This window comes from Meles meles, chromosome 2 (assembly GCF_922984935.1).
Source record: "Meles meles chromosome 2, mMelMel3.1 paternal haplotype, whole genome shotgun sequence".
Taxonomy (NCBI): Eukaryota; Metazoa; Chordata; class Mammalia; order Carnivora; family Mustelidae; genus Meles; species Meles meles.
Window position 1 is genome coordinate 35,819,889 of NC_060067.1, and position 22,248 is coordinate 35,842,136.

Below are 22,248 nucleotides of genomic sequence, written 5' to 3' on the forward strand. Positions count from 1 at the left end.
ATGTGACTGCTTAGCTGAATGACTGATTACCGTGCGCATGCAATTCGGAGCCGTGTCACAGCAGAATTCCATACAAATCCTAGACCTGCATAGTTTGCAAATAGAGTGGAAAGACTTTGCTGCCTGCTGGTTTCCTCGTCATTGCTGGGCAGTGACACATGTCAGATCATCTAGATGTCTGTTGAATCCCTACAGAATGAATCTTTACATGCCTCCTGAAACTGCCAGATTTTCTTACATTAAGCTGTGTTTCATTTTTAGTATTTTATGGTTTAGTTTATATTTTACTCTTACTTTGTTATATCCAAACAACAGACCTTCCCAATAAGATGTTTAATCCATTAAGCAAAGCACCTACATTTAGTCTCTTAATAGGCAAATATGTTCATCATTTAGGTGCCTATGGTTCATGCTTGAAGTTTTAATGACAAAGAATGAAAACAATAGCCATGCCTTTATGAAGAAGATGGCAGAGAACATCAAGTTAACAAAAGATGCCCAGTCTCCAGATGAATCCAAGACAAATGAAGTAAGATATGTGTTAGGCCAGTAGGTATTAAGATAATTACAGGAAAAAATACTACAGTCCTTGTCCCACTTGTTTTTTCTATTACATAATAAATCAGATTATAGAATATTCATAAAAATACATATTTATGGTCAGTTTTATTGTATTTTATTATAATTGAATTCCATTGTTTGAGGACTGTTTATTACCCTCAAAAGGACATTAAAACTTCTACAGAGCAGGGGGATAAGAACTAATAAAATTTACTATTCTGTAGCTGTCTTAAAATTTTTAGTAAGTTACAGACAAGTAGATATTCCTGTTTCTTTCCCTTGGGTTTAGTTGAATTGGTTTGTTTTTAATGCATACTCAACACTCATGTTAATTAGGTAAAGGGTGTTTTTGTTTGTTTTTTATTTTTTGTTTTTACCAGGAGGCTACGTAAGAAGAAATGCTAACACAAATGTGAACTGTTGGAGGAATAAATAATACCCGCATATCCCTCTTTTGATTTCATTTTATACATCAGGTAGAATTGGTACCTATGGTTATTTTGTGCTACTGAAAGTTATATGTGATCTTTCTTTCCTCCCTAGAAACTTTATACAGTATGTGATGTGGCTCTCTGTGTTATAAATAGTAAAAGTGCTTTGTGCAATGCAGAATCACCAAAGGATCCAGTCCTTCCAATGAAATTTTTTACACAACCTGAAAAGGTAATTTTTTTCTCTTCATTGTTCTACCACACTAAACTGATTTAAGTTTCAGTTACCATCAACCCTAGTGGGAAATAGTGGATTGTCTTGACTACAAAGTAAGAAATACTTCTTCATATTTATGTCAAGGAATGGGAGGTTGTCTTCCAAAGCCCTGAACAAACACCATTCTCACCTTGCAGGGTACGAGAATGCAAATCAAGCTTTATGGGTGGTGCTCCTCCGTGAGCTCTTCCTTCTGGATATTTCTAGTACGGAAAAGGAGTTATCAGATTTCTTAAGTTATTTTAATTTCATTTTATTAAAACACTGTATTTTATTAGGCAAGAATTAAAATGGTATAAATAGTATAAATATAAATATTATAAATACATATATAATAGAGATATTATATACACACACACACACACACACACGAAATAAAATGTTAGAATTAACAGAACTGGTCTCAGCAGATGATAAACCAGTATTCTGATCAACAGCTTCTAACTTAAGGGACGTTAGACAGGTTAACTCTTCTAAGCCTCAATTTCTGTTTCTCTAAAATTTAGGTGATAATACCTATGAACAGTTATTAATACTATGTCTATAATTTTATGTTTATAAGAGTTTGTCACATAGTAAGCATTCAGTAGATGGTAGTAATAATACATCATTAGTTCTGCTATCAGCAAATTAAGTCTTCCATGTAAGTAAATTTTCCAGCTAACTAAAGCTCTTTGTTTTCCAACTAAACTTTTTTTTTTTAAGTTTTCTATTTATTTCCTGCTTTAAGGAAGTATTTGGAAGTTCAACCTTCCTATGCTTTGTTTAAAAAACAGAATCCTAATTTTTTTTTCTTTTAAATTAAGTAGGCTTCATACCCAACATGGGGCTTGAACTCAGGACCCTGAGGTCAGGAGTCACATGCTCTTACCAACTGAGCCAGCCAGACAACCCCGGAGTCCTAAATATTTTTAATTGGAAAAAATACATCATTTAAAAATGTTTTATACATTTTTCAAACCTTAAGATATGCTTCAGGGTAATACCCTCCCTTAGAGTATTTTACAGAACATGCCCAGGAAATGGAGCTTCCTACTTTTAATGCCGTACTTTGACAAAAATTTTAAACAGATTTTCTTTAATTTAGTATTCAGCACTTAGTTTGCGTGGTTTTTGATAGGAATAATAAAGATTGCAGAGTTACTTGCTCTCTCATTTAATAGGTACTGGTCTTTGTAAGTAGTCCTACCTGAGCTCTTGAATTTACTTTTATTATTGACCTAGAGTTACTGTGACCAGAATAGTACCCAAATAGAACCTTCATGTAAGGGGTGCCTGGGTGGCTCAGGTCATGATCTCAGGGTCCTGGGATCAAGTCCTACGTCAGGCTCCCTGCTCAGCTGGCAGTCTGTTTCTCCCTCTCCCTCTATCTGCTACTCCACCTGCTTGTGCTCTCTCTCTGTGTGTCAAAAAATAAATTAAAAAATAAAAGTCTTCATATAATAGTGATCCCATCATTAAGAATTAAATTGCTGGGGTGCCTGGGTGTCTCGGTTGGGCATCTGCCTTTGGATCAGGTCATGATCCCAGGGTCCTAGGATCAAACCCCACTTCAGGAGCTCTCCCCAGCAGGGAGTCTGCTTCTCCGTCTCACTCTCCCTCTATCCTCTCCTTCTCTCTTTCAAATAAATAAATAAATAAATCTTTTAAAAGAGGGGGGGAATTAAATGGGGCACCTGGCTGGCTCAGTCAGTAGAACATGTGATGCTCATTCTCGGGACTCGATCAGGGTTGTGAGCTCAAGCCCCATGTTGGATGTGAAGCCCACTTTTATAAAAGAAAACAAAGAAATTGCTATTTGTAAGTACACCAAAGTTTAGTTGGTTTTGTTTTGATATCTCAAACTTAGTGTTTTCAGTCTTCTTAAGAACTAGGTTGTTTGCTTTTTTTTTTTTTTTAATTAACATATAATGTATTATTTACCCCAGGGTGGTACAGGTCTGTGAATCATCAGTCTTACACAATTCATAGCACTCACCATAGCACATACCCTCCACAGTGTCCATCACCCAGCCACCCATTACTCCCCCCACCAAACCCCTAGCAGCCCTTAGTTTGTTTCCTGAGATAAGAGGCTCTTACCGTTTGTCTCCTTCCCTAACCCCATCTTGTTTCATTTTTTCCCCCCCTACCCCCCACGACTCCCAGCCCTGCCTCTCAAATTCGTCATATCAAGGAGATCATATAATAATTGTCTTTCTCTGACTTACTCCACTTAGCATAATACCCTCTAGTTCTATCCATGTAGTTGGAAATGGTAGGATTTCAGGGGTTTTGATGTCTGCATAGTATTCCATTGTGTATATACACAACATCTTCTTTATCCTGTTGATGGACATCTAGGTTCTTTCCGTAGTTTAGCTATTGTGGACATTGCTGCTATAAACATTAGGGTGCGCGTGCCTCTTCGGATCTCTACATTTGTATCTTTGGGGTAAATACTGAGCAGTGTGATTGCTGGGTCATAGGGTAGCTCTGTTTTCAACTTTTTGAGGAACCTCCATACTGAAGAACCAGGTGTTTTGGTTTTTTGTTTTTTGTTTGTTTTTTTTCTTTTCAATAAGCAGCTTTCCTCATTTCCTTTTCTGATATGTTGCTTTTAATCTGGTATAAATTTAAACACTAGGAAACTAAGCATATAGAGGTAATGAGCCTAGTGAGGCTACAGTATGTCGTGATGGATAAAGTGAATGAACGTTGGTACCCAGGCTTTGTAACATTGATTTAAGCTGCACGAAAGCCTTTGTGGGGGCAGGGGGAGATATAGCTGTGCCTGGAACACATGCTGAAACTGTTACGTCTTTATAGGCACACATAAACCATCTGTTCTTCCCCATGACACCAGTTTGAAAGTAAACTTAATAAAAGAAAACAAAGATAATTTTTAAGTGAGAGTACTTAAAAAATTAATAAACTTCTTGGTCATAGTGAATCACTTTACTTATATGACATCATTGGGGTTCATATGGGTGCTGTTCCCCCAGATATTTGACAGAAGCATCAGAGTACTCTTAGGTTTCATGTAGGTAAAACTTTCAAGACATCAGTGTCCACATTAGGTTTAATTCATTTATTAACTATATTAAACATCACTGCCACCAAAGAACATGATAATTCACTTAATTATATTTTGGCAGTGTATTTACTTACATGATTTGGACAGTCTTACGGTTCTAAGAACACAGTACTTTCAGTGAAAGTGACAGTTTTTTTTTTCAGTGAGAATAATTTTTTTGAAATCCAGTGTGGAGTTATTTTAGTGAATATTAAGTGCTTAATATATGCACTGTACCATTTTGAATGCTTTGGGGATGAAGTAGGTTTTACAACGGAGTAGAGAAAGTTCAGTGAATAACCTGGAGACTATTTGCCTGAACTATATGAAAAAATAGGAATGTGTTTTATTTAAAATGTGATTTATGTAGTTGAACTCTGATATTTGCCAACTCTTATGTGCCATTGAGTTAAAGCTAGAGTCAATGACATGGTTCATTAGATATGCTTTGCTTAAGGAATTACTATGTATCCTGTCCCAAATGTAATTGTTATTGTAATGCGCAGTGCCTGAAAAGTCTTGTTTGGATGGTGAAAATACACTTGCTCACTTGATTTTTTTTTTTCTTTTGGTAGGATTTCTGTAATGACAAGAGTTACATTTCAGAAGAGACCAGAGTACTTCTGTTAACAGGAAAGGTATTATGTACTAATTTGGAAATCTTTGTCTCATGTATATATTACTTCTGCTGTTCAGGAAATAACTTTTAAATGTCCCATGGAATTTATAGTTCCTGATTCTTAAGGACCGTATTATGGATTGTAGCATCTTGTTCTCAGTCCTTTTTCTGCCATAAGTGACTCTTGACTTACGATCATATGTTCTTATCAGTAGTAGTAGGCTTCAAATTACTCAGAATCCACAAAGCAGATTTTCTTGGAAAATGGTATAATAAATTTAGATATGTAAGATTTAAAAAAAAATTTTTTAAGTATTAATGAGTTAGATAATTTATATTCTATAAAAGTACTATGACATCTGGGGCGCCTGGGTGGCTCAGTGGGTTAAAGCCTCTGCCTTCGGCTCAGGTCATGATCCCAGGGTCCTGGGATCGAGCCCCGCATCGGGCTCTCTGCTCAGCAGGGAGCCTGCTTCCTCCTCTCTCTCTCTCTGCCTGCCTCTCTGCCTACTTGTGATCTCTGTCTGTCAAATGAATAAATAAATAAATCTTAAAAAAAAAAAAAGTACTATGACATCTAAAAGAGCAACAGAAATTTAATTTTTGATAAAAATAAGTGTCTAAACTGTTATTATATACTTGTAATTGTTTACTTGTAAGACATTATATCTTAAGTATTTCGCTGTGTGTTTCAGGGGTACTTTTTATTTTGATTGAACAATAGGAGATAATTAAGTACTGCCTATTTAAGTAGAAGTAATACTTCTGACTTGTATTCAGACAAACCCAATTTTACAAAATTATCATTTCTAATAAATTTAGAATTAACCTTTCCAAAGTAACAGTTTCTTGGCTTAGGCTAAAAAGTATCTTTTACATGTGTTAAAATTTATGGGAATCCCTACAGTAAATTATAAAATAACATGCATATGTGTAATTTTTAGCCAAAACCTGCTGGAGTACTTGGTGCAGTAAACAAGCCCTTATCAGCAACGGGAAGGAAACCATATGTTAGAAGCACCGGAGCTGAGACTGGAAGCAACATTAATGTAAATTCAGAGCTGAACCCTTCAACCGGAAATCGATCAAGGCAATGTTTTTCCTCCACTTGGCTTTGTTACTATCACTCTCTACTTGTTTCATATTTTATTTTTACCTAAAGCACTAGATCACAAAAACAGACTTTGGGAAACATTTTGGCATAAAATAATAGTGCTGACTTTTAGTATAATTACTGATGGAAATTCAGAGTACACAATTACATTTTGAACCCATGTAACATACCAAGTGTGTAAAAAAGTAAATGGAATAGAAATGGGAAATAATTTTCTTTTTTTTTTTTAAGATTTTCTTTATTTGAGAGAGAGAGTGTGAGAATGAGAATGAGAGAGAGATCACAGGGAAGGGTAAGGAGAGAAGCAGACTCTGCACTGAGCAGGGTGCCCAATAGGGGGCTCGATCCCAGAACCCCAGGATCATGACCTGAGCTGAAGGCAGATGCTTAACCAACTGAGCCACCCAAGTGCCCCAAATTTAAGAATATCTAATATATGTTACAATGAATTTACATAGAAATGCCTATATAAAAAAATGAAACACTTAGGAAAACTATGATCATAAAACTCTTAAATTGAATTTATATGCATTTTAATTTTAACTCAATAAAATTAGTATAGCATGAGTTAAGATAAATTGTTATAACACTTATAAGAATATTCCATGTTTATTTTAACATATCAGGTCTTTACCATGTTAGCTGCATAAAACTGCATAAAAATTTCTATCTGACCCTATTCTTATCAACACTAAAAATTGAAGCTTTTAAAGATTTTTATTCTTACTCATGAAATTTTAACTATAAACTCAGTTGGTTTTGTTTTAAACACATTCTTAGCAGTAGAACCCCAAAATATAAAATAAATTAACATGGAACGTCTGTGGTTTACAGAAATGGTGGGTCTCAAAACTCCTCCCCTGCGACCTCTTCTTCCAGCCCTCTTCCTTGCAGAGCATAACAGCACAGACTGGAGGGGCGGCTGGTGGGCTCAGTGGAGCACGCAACTCTTGATCTCAGGGTTTGGAGTTCAAGCCCCACTTTGGGCCTAGAGGTTACTTAAAAATAAAATAAAAAAAAAATTAAAAACTTAAAACAAACATACACACACTAGAGACAACACAACTATGCACTATTCATAATACACCGATCACGGTATTTTTCCTTTGTTTTAGGTTTTCCTTCCCCCAAGAGAAATTCTTAGAACAGTTGTATGATTTTGTTTCTAAACAGCTATCTGTTGGTTTTAGGCAGTCATTTGTGTCTTACATTAGTAGGGTTAAAGAGAATCAGTAACATGATATAATACAGCAGTGGTCTATAACCACAGAAGATCAGAATCTTGCTAATGTTGCGTCATTTGGCTGGGCTTCTAAATTAGCGTACGCTTGTTTCCTCATTGGTTAGTGAAAGCGTAGGCTCTCTGTCCATGTGAAATAAAGAAGCTTTGGTTTATTTTTCTTCAACAGGGAACAGAGTTCAGAGGCAGTAGAAACTGGAGTTAGTGAAAATGAAGAGAACCCTGTGAGAATTATTTCTGTCACGCCTGTGAAGAATATTGACCCGGTAAAGAATAAGGTAAATTTTTAAAATTTAACAAATGGATTTCTCGCAGAGATTATCGGTTTCATGATAGACATTAAGCAGCCCCCACTTGACGAGTGACTGCGTACTACGTATTCTCCATTCGCGTATACCGTCTCTTGCCGCGCTTTCATGGTGCTTCCTGTGTCCTTCTCCCGCACGCTGCGCCCAGAATTGGAAAGACTAGGAATGCAGAATTTTTGAGAGCTTTCAAAGTTTATTGACTCCTATAAAAGAATGTGTATACTGTTTTTATTTCTGTTATATTTTTTGAAAGTTAAATTTATGAGTCACCTTTTAAAATGTACTTGAGTTTTTGTTTAATGGCTACATTCTTTATTGCTGACCTTATAATTATGGCACCCGATTTTCTTAACAGTATTGTGGCAGGAGAAAAACAACGGTAAGAATCAGACCTGAGTCTCAGTCCCGGCTCTGCCACTCATTGGCAATGTGTTTACTTAGACAGATTGCTTGACTTCTCTAAGCTTCTGTTTAACTGTAGAATGAAACCCGTCACTTACCTCAGTAGCAATAGCATGGGAATACTATTACTTCTTTTCCTACAGAATCATATTATCAACATATTTATCTTTTTATTGCCCACCATATATTTATAGTATTCATCAAATGTTTTAGGAATTGCTCTGAGGTACATAAAATACAAGACTGTACAGTTGTTCCACAAGAGCTGAACTATGCATACTCACTATGTGAATCACACTGAACAGATGAGCATACTTTTTTAGTCAGTCTTTCACTATTCAACCTCTTGCTGTGTGTTATCTGAAGTTCGGTATGTCAGTAGATTCAGATAAGGGAGCCTCTCACTGCCAAAACTCTTGGAATTCAGAAACCAGTAGACTTGAATATTGTGGGATTCTTGTATAGAATTAAACAGTCTTGATGTAAACAAACTTAGATGCAATAATGCATATTGCCACAGACATTCATTTAAACATACTTAACTTGTAGAAAGAGGTGGTACGAGGGAGAAAAATGTTTATCTGGCACAAAGAACTATAATTTTTCTAGCCTGTGATCTAAAATTCTATGTAAGATATAAATTGATGTTATATGTCAGCTATACTTTAATAAAAGATAAATGGGATATTTAAATTCTAATTTTTGAGAAGCCAAAATGTTAATTTATGATTAATCTATAATATTGTTCCAAACCCTTATTTTAACTTTTTCATGCTTCCAAAGAATTTTTTTTTAAGAATTTTTTTTATTTTTTGTTTTTTTATAGATTCTATTAATTTATTTGGGAAAGAGAAAGTGAGCACAAACAGGGTGAGGGGCTCCCTGTTGTTGGGCTTGATCCCAGGACCCTGGGATCATGACCTGAGCTGAAGGCAGATACTTAAACAACTGAACCACCCAGGTGCCCCTCCAAAGAATGTTTTTGTTTTTAAAGAGTTCATTCATTTATTTGACAGAGGGAGACACAGCGAGAGAGGGAATACAAGCAGGGGGAGTGTGAGAGGGAGAAGCAGGCTCGGCCCCAGAATCCCAGGATCATGACCTGAGCCAAAGGCAGACACTTAACAAATGAGCCACCCAGGCACCCTTCCAAGGAATGTTTTAACAAATTTCGATACAGCTCTGAACACACAGGAGTTGTATTTTGACAAAACTTAATCATCTCCCAGTTAGGTCTCCCATAAGTTAATGTTGCCATTTCTTTCCAAAGTCTGAATCCTCAGTCTTCTAGGGTCAAAAAACTGTCCCGTTGGTATACTAAAGGAAGAGAAAGATCTAAGAGAGTGTTTCTTGCTGACCAGTTTTTCAAAGAGATTAATGCATAAACCAATTTACTATGTATATAAAAATAATCCAGCAATCGGGACATTCTTGAGGCGCTTGGGTAGCTCAGTCAGTTAAGCATCCAACTCTTGATTTTGGCTCAGGTCAAGATCTCAGAGTTGGGATGTCAAGCCCCACACTGGACTCTGCACTGGATGTGGAACTTGCTTAAAAGTCTCTTTCCCTTTGCTACTGTCCCGCTCCTTCTTAAAGGGAAAAAAAATCAGGACATACTCTCTTGTTATTTACTGTGTGAGGGAGATTGGATTGTAATATGAAGGATGAGTGAAGGAAGTGGTTAAAAGAAGCAAGACCGAGCCCATGGATTCAGGCAAGAGGTGCTGCCTTTGTTGTCCGGAAGGAGTCGTCTTTTTCCTCGTACCCGTGGCTAATCAACGGGTTTCTTCTTTCATTTGCCTCTTAATGAGTTCTTCAGACATATGCACACGTACATAATAGGCATAAATGTGTAAATACAGTCATGTGCATGATTTTTAATGCAGTCTTTGTTCTTTTAAAAAGTAATGTATTACTTTTTTTCTTGTCTTACCGTTTTTACGTGTGCATACACATAAACTTACCATAACTTCCTTAAGGAGTTCATTAGAAGCCTTGGGATTCCCTGTCCTCGAGAATACTTTCAAAATAATTCATTCCAGTACAGATCTTGATACTTAAGGAATTTATGTTCATAGAATTGTTTTGTGCTCTTTTAGGAGATCATTTCTGATCAGACCACCCAGGGCAACATCAGCAGTGACCGAGGAAAGAAAAGAAATGTAGCAGCAGCTGGCGCAGAGAACATCCAGCAAAAAACAGATGAGAAAGTAGATGAATCAGGACCCCCTGCCCCTTCCAAACCCAGGAGAGGACGCCGACCCAAGTCGGAATCTCAGGGCAATGCAGCCAAAAATGATGACATGAACAAACCTCTGGGCAAAGGAAGAAAGAGACCGGCGGTCAGTCAGGACAGCCCGGGGGGTATGGAAGCAGGTAATGCCAAAGCACCGAAACTGCAAGACGGAGCCAAAAAGGCAGCACCAGCAGAGAGACAGATTGACTTGCAAAGGTAACGGGGGCCGTTCTGTCTGGACGCCATTGAGACATTTTGTTTTCTTTTTAGCATGTGCCAGTCACCCCCAAACTCCGAGGCATTTGGGTCTACAAACAGCCCTTTGTTTCCTGAGTAGGTTATAACGGCGTTGGTTTCGATCTCATAACCTCCAGGATGCCAGTTTGAAGAGAGATCTTGTTTCTTTTGGTTAATTTTTAATTAGGATATCATGTTTTGCATTTCTGCTTACTAGCAAGGACAGTACTAAATTTTGCTCAGTATCCTTCACATAGTTACATGGGCTTTCCTTCATTTAAAGGGCTGCCTTTGGGTAAAAAGGTCTCAGGATGGGGCACCTGGGTGGCTTAGTTATGTGTCTGCCTTCGTCTCAGGTCGTGATCCTGAGGTCTTGGTATCGAGCCCCAAGTCAGACTCGTGCTCAGCGGGGAGCCTGCTTCTTCCCCACCCTCTGCTGTTTCCCTGCTTCTACACTCTTCCTCTTTGTCAAACAAATAAATTCTTTTTTAAAAAGTGGGGGTCTTGGGGTGCCTGGGTGGCTCAATGGGTTATAAAGCCTCTGCCTTTGGCTCAGATCATGATCCCAGGGTCCTGGGATCAAGCCCTGCATCTGGCTCTCTGCTCAGCAGGGAGCCTGCTTCCCCCTCTCTCTGCCTGTCTCTCTGCCTACTTGTGATCTGTCAGATAAATAAATTTTTAAAAATCTTAAACAAAAAAAATGAAAAGGGGGTGGGTCTCAGAATGGAGAAGACAAAAGTCATAGCACCCAAACAGGTATATCCTGCTCTTGAATTCCACTTGTTAGAGTTAATTTTAATACAAGTCAACAGTTTACCTCTTTCCCCCACTCTCCAGTGAAACCACCTCACAGCTACTCCTCTCTGGTCATTCTTGGGCTGGATCTTCCGTTTCTCTGTCCTGTAATGGTGGTGTTCCAGCTGCAGATCTAGAAGTTGGCTCCTTTCGCACTTGGCCTACAGTTAGAACTTAGTCCTACACCCTTTTTTCTTTTTTTTTTTTTTTTAAGATTTTATTTATTTATTTGACAGAGAAATCACAAGTAGGCAGAGAAGCAGGTGGGGGTGGGGGGAAGCAGGCTCCCCGCTGAGCAGAGAGCCCGATGCGGGGCTCGATCCCAGGATCCTGGGACCATGACCTGAGCCGAAGGCAGAGGCTTTAACCCACTGAGCCACCCAGGCGCCCCTACACCCTTCTTTTTTCTTTGTATATCTGTACTGAATTCATCTCCCCTTGAATGAGATTGTAAGCATCTGAATTCTTTGTAGGAAAGAGACGATCGTGATCATCTTAGGATGATCCTACCAGCTACCACATAATACATATGAAGCATATGTATTAACAAGTACATTTTTTAAATTACTATTCATGTTAAATTTTCTTATATTTTAAGTGTCTCAAGCTACCTTTTACAACATCTCATGGGAGCAGACCCAGGCCCAAACCTGATCTAAGTAATGGGTGTTTCTCCTACTCACTTGTAGTGTTATGAACTAAATACCTAAATCTTCGACCTAGAACATCATATTTAACCTCGGCCTCCTCTTTGTCATCAGTAAGACAGTATAATAAATAGGGGCACCTGGGTGGCTCAGTCAAGTAAGCATCTGCCTTCGGCTCAGATCATGATCCCAGGGTCCTGGGATCGAGCCCCACATCGAGCTCCCGGCTCACCGGGAAGCCTGTTCTCCCTCTCCCACTCCCCCTGCTGTGTTGCCTCCCTCACCTTGTTTCTCTCTGTCAGATAAATAAAAATTTTTTAAATCTTAAAAAAGAAAGTATAATTAATAATACCTTCTTCAGAGGACTGTCTTGAGAATTAAATGGGTCAATAAGTATAAAGCACTTAACCAGGTGCCTTTCACAGAGTAAGTGCTCAGTCATTGTTGTAAACATGGTTTGGAATTCCAGTTTCTCTACCCTTTAATACACTTTCCAGTTACACAAAAGTTGAATAGTTTCTTCAAGATGGCCAGAATTTTCTGAAGGGTTCTAAAATTCTATTCTAGCCGTTCCATTAGTACTGATCACCGCACACAGGCCACTTGGGCCACCTGACCTGACCTCTCATTCACTGTGCTTTTTTTGCCTTCTAACCCCAATATCCAGGGTACTTACTTGCTCCCTGAAAGTGTTTTCAGTAACCACCAGACCTTGTCTGTGATTAGCGCCTGCAAAGCCCCCTGCTCTACTTGTGCTGCCCGATGTCCCCAACGTCATCAAACCAACAAACAGCTTCCATGCCAGAGACTGCTGAAAAATAGCACTGAGCCTTCTTGAAAATCTAAAGATGTCTTGAGTGAAAAACACCTTAGAGTTCTCAAGTATGCTAGCTAGTAAGTCACAGGGGGCAGTGTGTTAGCCAAAACAGGAGTGTGATGGTTTTATGTTCTCAGTGAAGCTAGGTCGTTAAATTAGATGTACTTGACAGCGCTCTACCAGGTTAACTCAGTAGAATAGATCAGATATTTTGCACACATATTTCAGAAACTTGTGATCGAACTGTCCACTACTAATTTTTTTTTAAAGATTTTATTTATTTGAGAGAGAGAGACAGTGAGAGAGAGCATGAGAGGTGAGAAGGTCAGAGGGAAAAGCAGACTCCCCGCGGAGCCGGGAGCCCGATGCAGGACTCTATCCCGGGACTCCAGGATCATGGCCTGAGCCGAAGGCAGTTGCTCAATCAACTGAGCCACCCAGGCGCCCCTGTCCGCTACTAATTTAACATAGAAGTACATTCTGAGGGGCGCCTGGGTGGCTCAGTGGATTAAGACACTGCCGCTGCCTTCGGCTCAGGTCATGATCTCAGGATCCTGGGATCGAGCCCCGCGTCCGGCTCTCTGCTCCGCAGGGAGCCTGCTTCCTCCTCTCTCTCTGCCTACTTGCGATCTCTCTCTCTGTCAAATAAATAAAATAAAATCTTTAAAAAAAAAAAAAAGTACATTCTGAAACTTTCTCCCAGGCTTCCTTTTATCTTTTCCTAAACCTTGTTTAAAATGCCCTTCCATTCTAGCTCTATCACTTAAGTCTAGGATCCTGGTGAACTGCTGAGTGCAAGTTCACATACTCCACAAACTACCGCTCATGATCCCCTCCCGTGTAGAGCTGAACGCCTTGTAGGCACATCGGCATTGCTCCTGGTACTCGTCATCCGTTCTCTTAACCAATACTCAGCTGGTAAGAGTGCTGGGCATCATGCTGGGTGTTGGCGATACAAGTGTATCCGAAGTGAAAAGGTTCTTGCTCTTATTTCCCTAGCATGTCAGCTCCAGAAGAGACCAGAAAACTTTCGGATTTGGTCTGCTGAATGATACAGTAAAAGTATAGGATTTTTTTTTTTTAAGATACATTTATTTGACAGAGAGCACAGGCAGGGGACGCAGCAGAGGGAGAGGGAGGAGCAGGCTTCCCGCTGAGCAGGGAGCCTGATGTGGGGTTTGATCCCCGGACCCTGGGATCATGACCCAAGCCGAAGGCAGACGCTCAACCGACGGAGCCACCCAGACACTCCTAGGATTTTCTTAATTACTACATAAAACAGAATGAAATTCCAACACATCCTATGATATGGATGAACCCTAAGGACATTATGCTAAGTGAAATGAGCCATACCCCAAAAGACAAATGTCATTTGATTCACTTTATCTGAGGTACCTAGAGCCATCACATTTGTATACACAGAAAGTGGAGTGGTGGCCGCCAGCGTGATGAGGGAGTAGTAAGCTCTAGTGTTCAGAGGGTGTACAGAGTTTCATTTGGGGAAGAAGAAAACATTCTAGAAATGAATGGCCTTGATTGTACAACATTGTGAATGTACTTAATGCCACTGAACTTTGTACTTAAAAATGGTTAAAGTGGTAAATGTTAAGTCAAATTTTACTATAACAAAAAAATTGCTACATATGAAAAATGATCCCCAACACTTTCAGAAACTTGTGATCGAACTGTCCTGATTATGAGCCAGGCTCAATTCTAAGGTCTTTGTTAATCTATTAAATCCTTAAAACACCTCTTTGTGGTAGTTCTACCATTATTCCCAGGTCACAAAGAGCAGGAAACCCAGGTACAGGGACCCCACATGGCTTTTGGTCTCTGCTTATATAAATAGTGGGACCAGGATTAAACCCTCCAGAGTTGTAACTGCCATGCTAAATTGTATTTTAAATAAAATTAAGTCTTGATTTTTAAGGCACTACACATGCACACAAAACTGGTATAACAGAGTGCTTTGAAAATACTTCTAGCGGCGCCTGGGTGGCTCAGTCTATTAAGTCTCTGCCTTCAGCTCAGGACATGATCCCAGAGTCCTGGGATCAAGACCTGCATGTGGCTCTCTGCTCGTCGGGAAGCCTGCTTCTCCCTCTCCCTCTTCCCTGGCTTGTGTTCCCTCTCTCTCACTGTCTTTCTGTCAAATAAATAAAATCTGGGGGAAAAAAAAGAAAGGAAAATACTACTATACGTTATTTTCTTGTGCACCTTAAATAGCTAATGTAGCTCATAAGTGTAATAATTTCCATATTGGAGTCCGTTTGCATTGTTAATTTTTATAACTCTTATGTAAAAAGCTAGTTTAGTTAGTTTTTTTTTTTTTTTAAGATTTTATTTATTTATTTGACAGAGAGAGAGAGATCACAAGTAGGCAGAGAGGCAGGCAGAGAGAGAGGAGGAAGCAGGCTCCCCGCAGAGCAGAGAGCCCGATGCGGGACTCGATCCCAGGACCCTGAGATCATGACCTGAGCCGAAGGCAGCGTCTTAATCCACTGAGCCACCCAGGCGCCCCTAGTTAGTTATTTTTAAGTTTATTTAATAATGTCTGTACCCATCGTGGGGCTCGAACTTAAGACCTTGCGATCAGGAGTCACATGCTCTTCCAACTGAGCCAACCAGGAACCCCTAAAACTATTTTATTTAAAATAACCACAGGTTAAGCCAAACAGACCAACTGTCGTCATCTTTTTAACCTCTTTCAGAGTATATGCAAACAAAAGCCCCTGCTTGTTAGCATCAGGGAGGAATAAACCAAGCAGTAGATCAGTTTCTTGGAAGCGGCACACTTAAAGAAAAAGAAGCACCCATGCTAAGAACATTGTCAGACTGACGAAAATTGGGTAGAAGAATGTGCAGAATATATTTGGGGTGGGGCTTGGCATATTTATTAATAAAACAATAGTAATCATAGGGAAAGGTTGTTAAACATCTATTTGCCTTGCCAACAGTCAGTATGAAGCAGGTACAAGCCTAGGTTAGAGGTAAGGAGACCTGAACAGACTGTCTCTGGGCACCTGGCCCGTGCCACGCAGAGCATGACTTGGGACCCAGGGCCATCCCTTAGTGAGCACCCCGGTGTGCTGGTCCCCCCTGTAGTTTATGCCATACTTTGAAACATTTTTTAAATACTTGTGAACATTCTGAACTCTGTTTTTCCTCTTAAGATACTGTGTAATACTGTAAAAGATAACGTGTAGTTACCACCAAAAGATGGAATAGGCACACCAAGTCAGAAGTTCCTTATTTGTGATTCAGCTGGTATTTTAACTATCTCAGCTGAAGGAGAAATGTTAAATGGTCAAAATCCTGAAGGTACTGGCTTCATTTTTATTTCATGGTGGGACTGTAGCTTCCACCTTCCTACAAGATTAAACCTACTGGGGCGCCTGGGTGGCTCAGTGGGTTAAGCCGCTGCCTTCGGCTCAGGTCATGATCTCAGGTCCTGGGATCGAGTGCCGCATCGGGTTCTCTGCTCAGCAGGGAGCCTGCTTCCCTCTCTCTCTTTCTCTCTCTCTCTCTCTCTCTGCCTGCCTCTCTGTCTACTTGTGGTCTCTCTCTGTCAAATAAAAAAAAAAAAAAAATTTAAAAATTTAAAAAAGATTAAACCTACTTCTCAGGGGCATCTGGCTGGCTCAGTATAATAGCGTGCGCCACTCTTGATCTCCAGGTCGTGAGTTCGAGCCCCATTTTGGGCATAGACTGTACTTAAAAATTAATAAATAAAAATAAACATTCTTCTCATTAACTACAAGTATTACTTGTGATTGATTTGACATCCCACCTGTATTTGCCTGAGACTGGTGAGGATCACATACAGAGTAAAGCCCATGATTACAGTTCTCAGCATAGAGCTAATCCAGCACCTCCAGTCATCCTGTCAGGTTGTCATTAAAATTTCAGCCAGCTAATTACTTAGAAAAGATACAGGGTTGCGGAGCTTGAGAGCCAACAAACACTAAATCTGTGAGTGCAGGATGACCCCAGGGTGATCGCTTGCTTATCGCGCTGGAGACTCAAAGCCTCCCTGGTGGAGTGAGATCTGAACGGCTGCACTGAAGCCGTTCGCCCCGGGCTTGAAGCGAGTCTTGAAGGCTATACGATGTGGTAAGTCGGTCGCCGAGCCCTGGTGCCTCTCTGTGGCCCCGCGCTCTACAGATTCCACTTCAGTCTCTTCCTTAACCTTGCATTATTCTTCATACCTTTCACTTGATTGATTTGTTAACCTGCCAGATGGTCCGTTCCTGCTCTGGTCACAGGTTTCCATAGTAACGTCCAAAAAGACCCCCTCCCCTCGGCGTTACCCAGTCGGCTTTACTCCAGTCTTCGCCGGCCCTCTGCGGGCGGGGCCTCACAGCGCCAGGCCACACCACCTGCTTAGCACCGCCCCTCGAAATCTCGCTCCGTCTTCGAGCTTGATACGTGTAGTACGATTGTGTGATTTTATTATTAATGAAAACCATTTTGGGCACTCCAGGATATGCCGGCCACAGTCTGGATACTTCTGTACACCACCCTGTTTAATCCTGCCGCACTCTTCCGTAGGACTCTTTTTTTTTTTTTTTTTTTTTTAATTTTATTCATTTGACAGAGAGAGAGATCACAAGTCGGCAGAGAGGCAGGCAGAGAGAGAGGAGGAAGCAGGCTCCCTGCGGAGCAGAGAGCCCGATGCGGGGCTCGATCCCAGGACCCTGAGATCATGACCTGAGCCCAAGGCCGAAGGCAGCGGCTTAATCCACTGAGCCACCCAGGCGCCCCCGTAGGACTCTTGATAAACGGTAGCCTCTAGAGCTGTTCTGATACCACGGCCAGCGGTTGTAATGTGTAGCGCGCGCTGACCCTCTAGGATTCCTCTTATTCGGTCCTCTTCCTGAGAACGTTAGGTCAATAATAATTACTTTGAGTATGCTTCCTACTTGTATAATTTATTTATTAATTCAAGGGTGGATACTTTATCCAAAACATGGATAGTATATGCAGAAATTTACTGGCCTAAACTTTGCTTCTTTAATCTGGGAGTTGATACTGAGCATTTTACTTGTAAACTTAACTATAGAATTTTTAGATACCCTTGGATTTTTGCAGTAAATATATTATTCCCTCAGCTGTTGCATGTGTGTGCGTGCGCCTACATGTGCACATTCCAGTAAATGTGCCTGTCTGTATTTTGGGCTATGTTTGGAATTGTTACTTGAGAAAATTCCTGGAATTTATCCTATACATTTATAATAATTAGCCATTTGTGTATTTATGGTCAGGAAACAGTATCTGACAACTGGACAATTAATGTTGGTTTTCTGAGTTTTGGGTGAAGGGTAGATCAGCGATTCAGTTACTAAGTTTACTTGTTTTTCCTTTATGTTTTTGAGCTGTTATCCAGACGGCAAACAGTCCAAACATTTTTATTGAAAATGTATTTTTATAGGTCTCTTGATTCTTCAGTATGTTTTGCTTACACTTAAGACTAAATTTTTTTTAAAGATTTTATTTATTTATTTGACAGAGGGACAGCGAGAGAGGGAACACAAGCAAGGGTGGTGGGAGAGAGAGAAGGAGGCTTCCTGCTGAGCAGGGAGCCTGATGCGGGGCTCGGTCCCAGGACCCTGGGATCATGACCTGAGCCGAACACAGATGCTTAATGACTGAGCCACCCAGGTGTTTAGCCCCCCTAGGGCTAAATTCTTCTACAGGGAAGAGACTATCAATCAGGAGATACCAGTGGAGAAGCAGTCCTTAAATTTGGGACTTCTGAAGAAACTAAATATAAAGAAATTACCTATAGGAAAATAGACTATAGTTTTCCCTTCTTTGGATGAGTATGTTTAGCTTAGCATGCTTAGTGTAGAAGTGTTCAAAAATCTTGGATTTTTTTTTTAAGCAAAGAATTTCCTACTTCCTGTGCTCATTTGTGTATTGAGAAAGTTTCCTGTCATTACCTGGGTTCATATCTTTCTTTTTTTTTATTTTTTTTTAAGATTTTTATTTATTTATTGGACAGAAAGAGATCACAAGTAGGCAGAGAGGCAGGCAGAGAGAGTGAGAGGGAAGCAGGCTCCCTGCCGAGCAGAGAGCCCGATGCGAGACTCGATCCCAGGACCCTGAGATCAGGACCTGAGCCGAAGGCAGCGGCTTAAACCACTGAGCCACCCAGGCGCCCACCTGGGTTCATATCTTAAAATCATAGTAACCCCTAAGTATGTATCCTCATGAGTTCCACAACCACTTTGATATGAATACTTTTTCAGTAATAGGTGAGTTTTTATCAAAATAGTACGACATTTCTTAGAAGCCAGGTGCTTGGATATGATGACAGTTCACTTTGGGACACAGTATCAAGTACATGGAATTCTTCCAGTGATCTGGATCATTGAAGTCTGTGAGAGCGCCCAGGAAGATGCTGAGAATTCAGAGCTGGGAAAGGGAAGCTTCCTGAAGGTGCAGCAGGCAGCTTCTGGAAGATTTTTTGATAGAACATTAAATCTGTTTTATATATTAAAACAAATTAAGTCTTCTTAAGAATCTTAATCACTAAGGTTGTTTTTTAAGCACTGTCATCTTAGTAATATGATTCCATACATAGTGGAATACAAGTAAACAACTTCCTTACCTTTCTGCCAAGTTTGGAATTGTTGCAAAGGAGACCCAGTTTTAATACTGATATGGCTGAGGAAAGATGAAGAAATGACAGGCCAGGTGGTTACTAATGCCTTGCCTCTAAATTGAACAACCACAGGCAGACCTGAATGCCCCTTTTGGAGGCAAAAGAAAACAAATCTAGGAGAGGACAAGCCCAGCATGCTTAGTTTCCACCCCTCGCCTCTCAACTATTAGATGGGTTCTTTCTCCTCCCAAAGAGGAGTTGGGTTAGAGAAGAGAGACCATATCCCCCATGCTCATGCTTCCAGAAATCAGACTCTCTCTCCTTACTGGGGAAATGGGATCAGTGGGGATTTGATGCCCCTAAATTTTCTTCCTTGTTTTTGTTTGTTTTTAGTATACTGAAATGCATGTGTTTGGGGAGCCCCTGGGTGGCTTGGTTGGTTGAGTGTCTGACTTCGGCTCAGGTCATGATCTCAGGGTTCTGGAATCCAGCCCCACATCAGGCTCCATGCTCCATGGGGTTCTGCTTCTCCCTCTGCACCTGCCCCTCCCTCTGCTCAGGCGCTCTCTCTCAAATACTTAAATAAAATCTTTTAAAAATATAGATGGGGCACCTGGGTGACTCAGTGGGTTAAAAGCCTCTGCCTTTGGCTCAGGTCATGATCCCAGGGTCCTGGGATCGAGCCCCACATCGGGCTCTCTGCTCAGCAGGGAGCCCGCTTCCCCCTCTCTCTCTGCCTGTCTCTCTGCCTACTTGTGATCTCTCTCTCTGTCAAATAAATAAATCTAAACAAATAAATAAATAAGATGGCTGTGTTTACCCAGTTCGGAAGTCAGAACTTCTTTTGCTGCTTATAAATAGTGCCCAGTAGGGTGCCTGGGTGGCTCAGTTTGTTAGGCAACTGCCTTTGGCTCACGTCATGATCCTGGAGTCCTGGGTTAGAGTCCCAAATCGGGCTCCCAGCTCCACAGGGAGTCTGCTTCTCCCTCTGACCTTCTCCCCTCTCATGCTCTCTCTGTCTCTCTCTCCAATAAATAAATAAAATCTAAAAATTAAAAAAAAAAAAAAGTTTTAAAAAAAGTGCCTGGTAACTTTTTTTCTGTAATACAATTTTGAAATAATACTAATGACAAATTATAGTTATTTCAAATAAATAGCTTTTATTGTTTTGTTATTGTAAGCAAATCTGCCATTGGGTAGCAGCACCTAATGGCTGCAAATAAAAACTTCTTCATTGGTATTTTGTGTTTATATAGTTTAGAGAAGGATTCCTTAAAACATGGTCTCAGATGAAAAATGGGAAAATATGGAAAAAAAATTAAAAATTAAAAAAATGGGAAAATAATTTTGAGATTTTTAGATAATAACTATAGAAATGAAGTAATTCTGGTTTGATGTGTTTTCCTATTGATGTCTTTTCTAACTTTGCTTTCTTCTACTCCCCTCCCCAAGGTAAAAAGAAAACTCATTTGCAAAGGGAGAAAATGAAAGCCAAGCAGAAGCAGGCTCCAGCTTCTGCGAAAACTTGGATTCAAAATGTCCCTGAACAGAAGATGAAGTTAACTTCAGAACACACTTTCTGCCTTGAAAACTGAAAGAAACTATTAACTTCCTTTTCACATGACCACAAGTCCTTTGATGGAAATGTACAGCAGAAACTCTTGAGAGAGAGGCTAAAGCAACTCTATTCTTCCCTTCCCCTAGACTTTTCTTAGGAAAAGTCAATAATTAAGCAAATTGCTTAACACTTGGTTCCAGTTCCTGCATATCTGGAGTTTAAAGGCATAATACACCATTGATTTCCATGCTGCAGTTTTTATTTTAAAGAAAGTAACAGGATGTCCTTACACTGACACTGAAAATTCATCAATTTTAGAGCCAGGAATTCCCATGTTACACAGAAAACAAACAAACAAAAAAAATAGAAGTCTACTGAATTAATTTTTTAGAAGAAAAGAGATCAGATTAAATATTTCTTTGTTTTTCCTTTTGGAAACTTTTATGTATAATTCTTTCTGCCTGCCTACTTTTCTGCAAAAATGAGATGTACAGATTTCAGTTCCCTGCTATGAAAAGTGATGTGGTGGCAATTTTATAAATGTTGCTTTCTGATTTTTATCAGAGTGAGAAAATAATTAAAATTATTATTGATTTCATATCACTTCATATTTTGATTTCCCCTCCATTTTAGTTTAATATAATTTGCAATAAATGTACATATTGTTGTTTGTTTCATAAAGCATATCACTTTAAAATGGTTTTTACTCCTGTGATTATGTTGGAATATTTGGAATTTTAAAGGAGTAAAGACTGCCCAGCATTTGGTTTTATAATGTTTGTCACCAGATTTTTTTTATTGATGTAAAGAAAAAGTCAATTTTTTTAAATAGTTGGACTTTGGCAGCTTTGTAAGGAAAGTTGGAGGTTTTAGGATGGCTATCAAGCTTCAGCATTGTGCTGATGGGAAATAAGTATTTTGCTTTTGTCTGCCAGTCTGGGCTCAGTTTTTATGTTTATTTTAGAAGACAACTGTTGCATCAATATATTGTTTCTTGGCATTGTTCAGCATAGGTAATGTGTGCACTTTTCGTGTACACATACTCATATTTAAGTTTTTTGCATAAAATAAATGCTTCTAGATGTCATATGGTAGTCTTTTAATCTCTTTATCATATTATGTTTTCTTGTGAGTTTCTTTTTATGTAAAGGGCTAAAGTCATAAATAACATGATTACAGTCAACTCTCCATTATCTGTATAAAATAGTGACTATGCCTCAGGTTTCAGGTTTTGCAGTCATAATTTCAATCACAAACTTAATGAAACCAAGTATATTGCAAGAGTTAATTCAGGAGGAACTTGAACTTTGTCCTTCATGCTCAGAGTTGTAGCTGCCCCCGCCT

At 39.7% G+C, this 22,248-nt stretch overlaps 1 protein-coding gene across 4 annotated transcripts in view; it reads left to right on the forward strand.

Annotated features, from left to right (window-relative positions):
• Positions 1-21,924, forward strand: part of PDS5A (PDS5 cohesin associated factor A) — a 141,152-nt gene extending 119,228 nt beyond the window's left edge. For all 4 annotated transcript variants that reach the window (XM_045990131.1, XM_045990150.1, XM_045990140.1 and 1 more), the window contains exons 27-33: positions 397-529; positions 1,105-1,224; positions 4,900-4,962; positions 5,888-6,033; positions 7,467-7,575; positions 10,107-10,459; positions 20,799-21,924. In XM_045990131.1, coding sequence (XP_045846087.1) covers positions 397-529; positions 1,105-1,224; positions 4,900-4,962; positions 5,888-6,033; positions 7,467-7,575; positions 10,107-10,459; positions 20,799-20,802 — 928 coding nt within the window. In that variant the 3' untranslated portion in view covers positions 20,803-21,924. The remainder of the gene's footprint in view (positions 1-396; positions 530-1,104; positions 1,225-4,899; positions 4,963-5,887; positions 6,034-7,466; positions 7,576-10,106; positions 10,460-20,798) is intronic.
• The last annotated feature ends 324 nt before the right edge of the window (positions 21,925-22,248 follow it).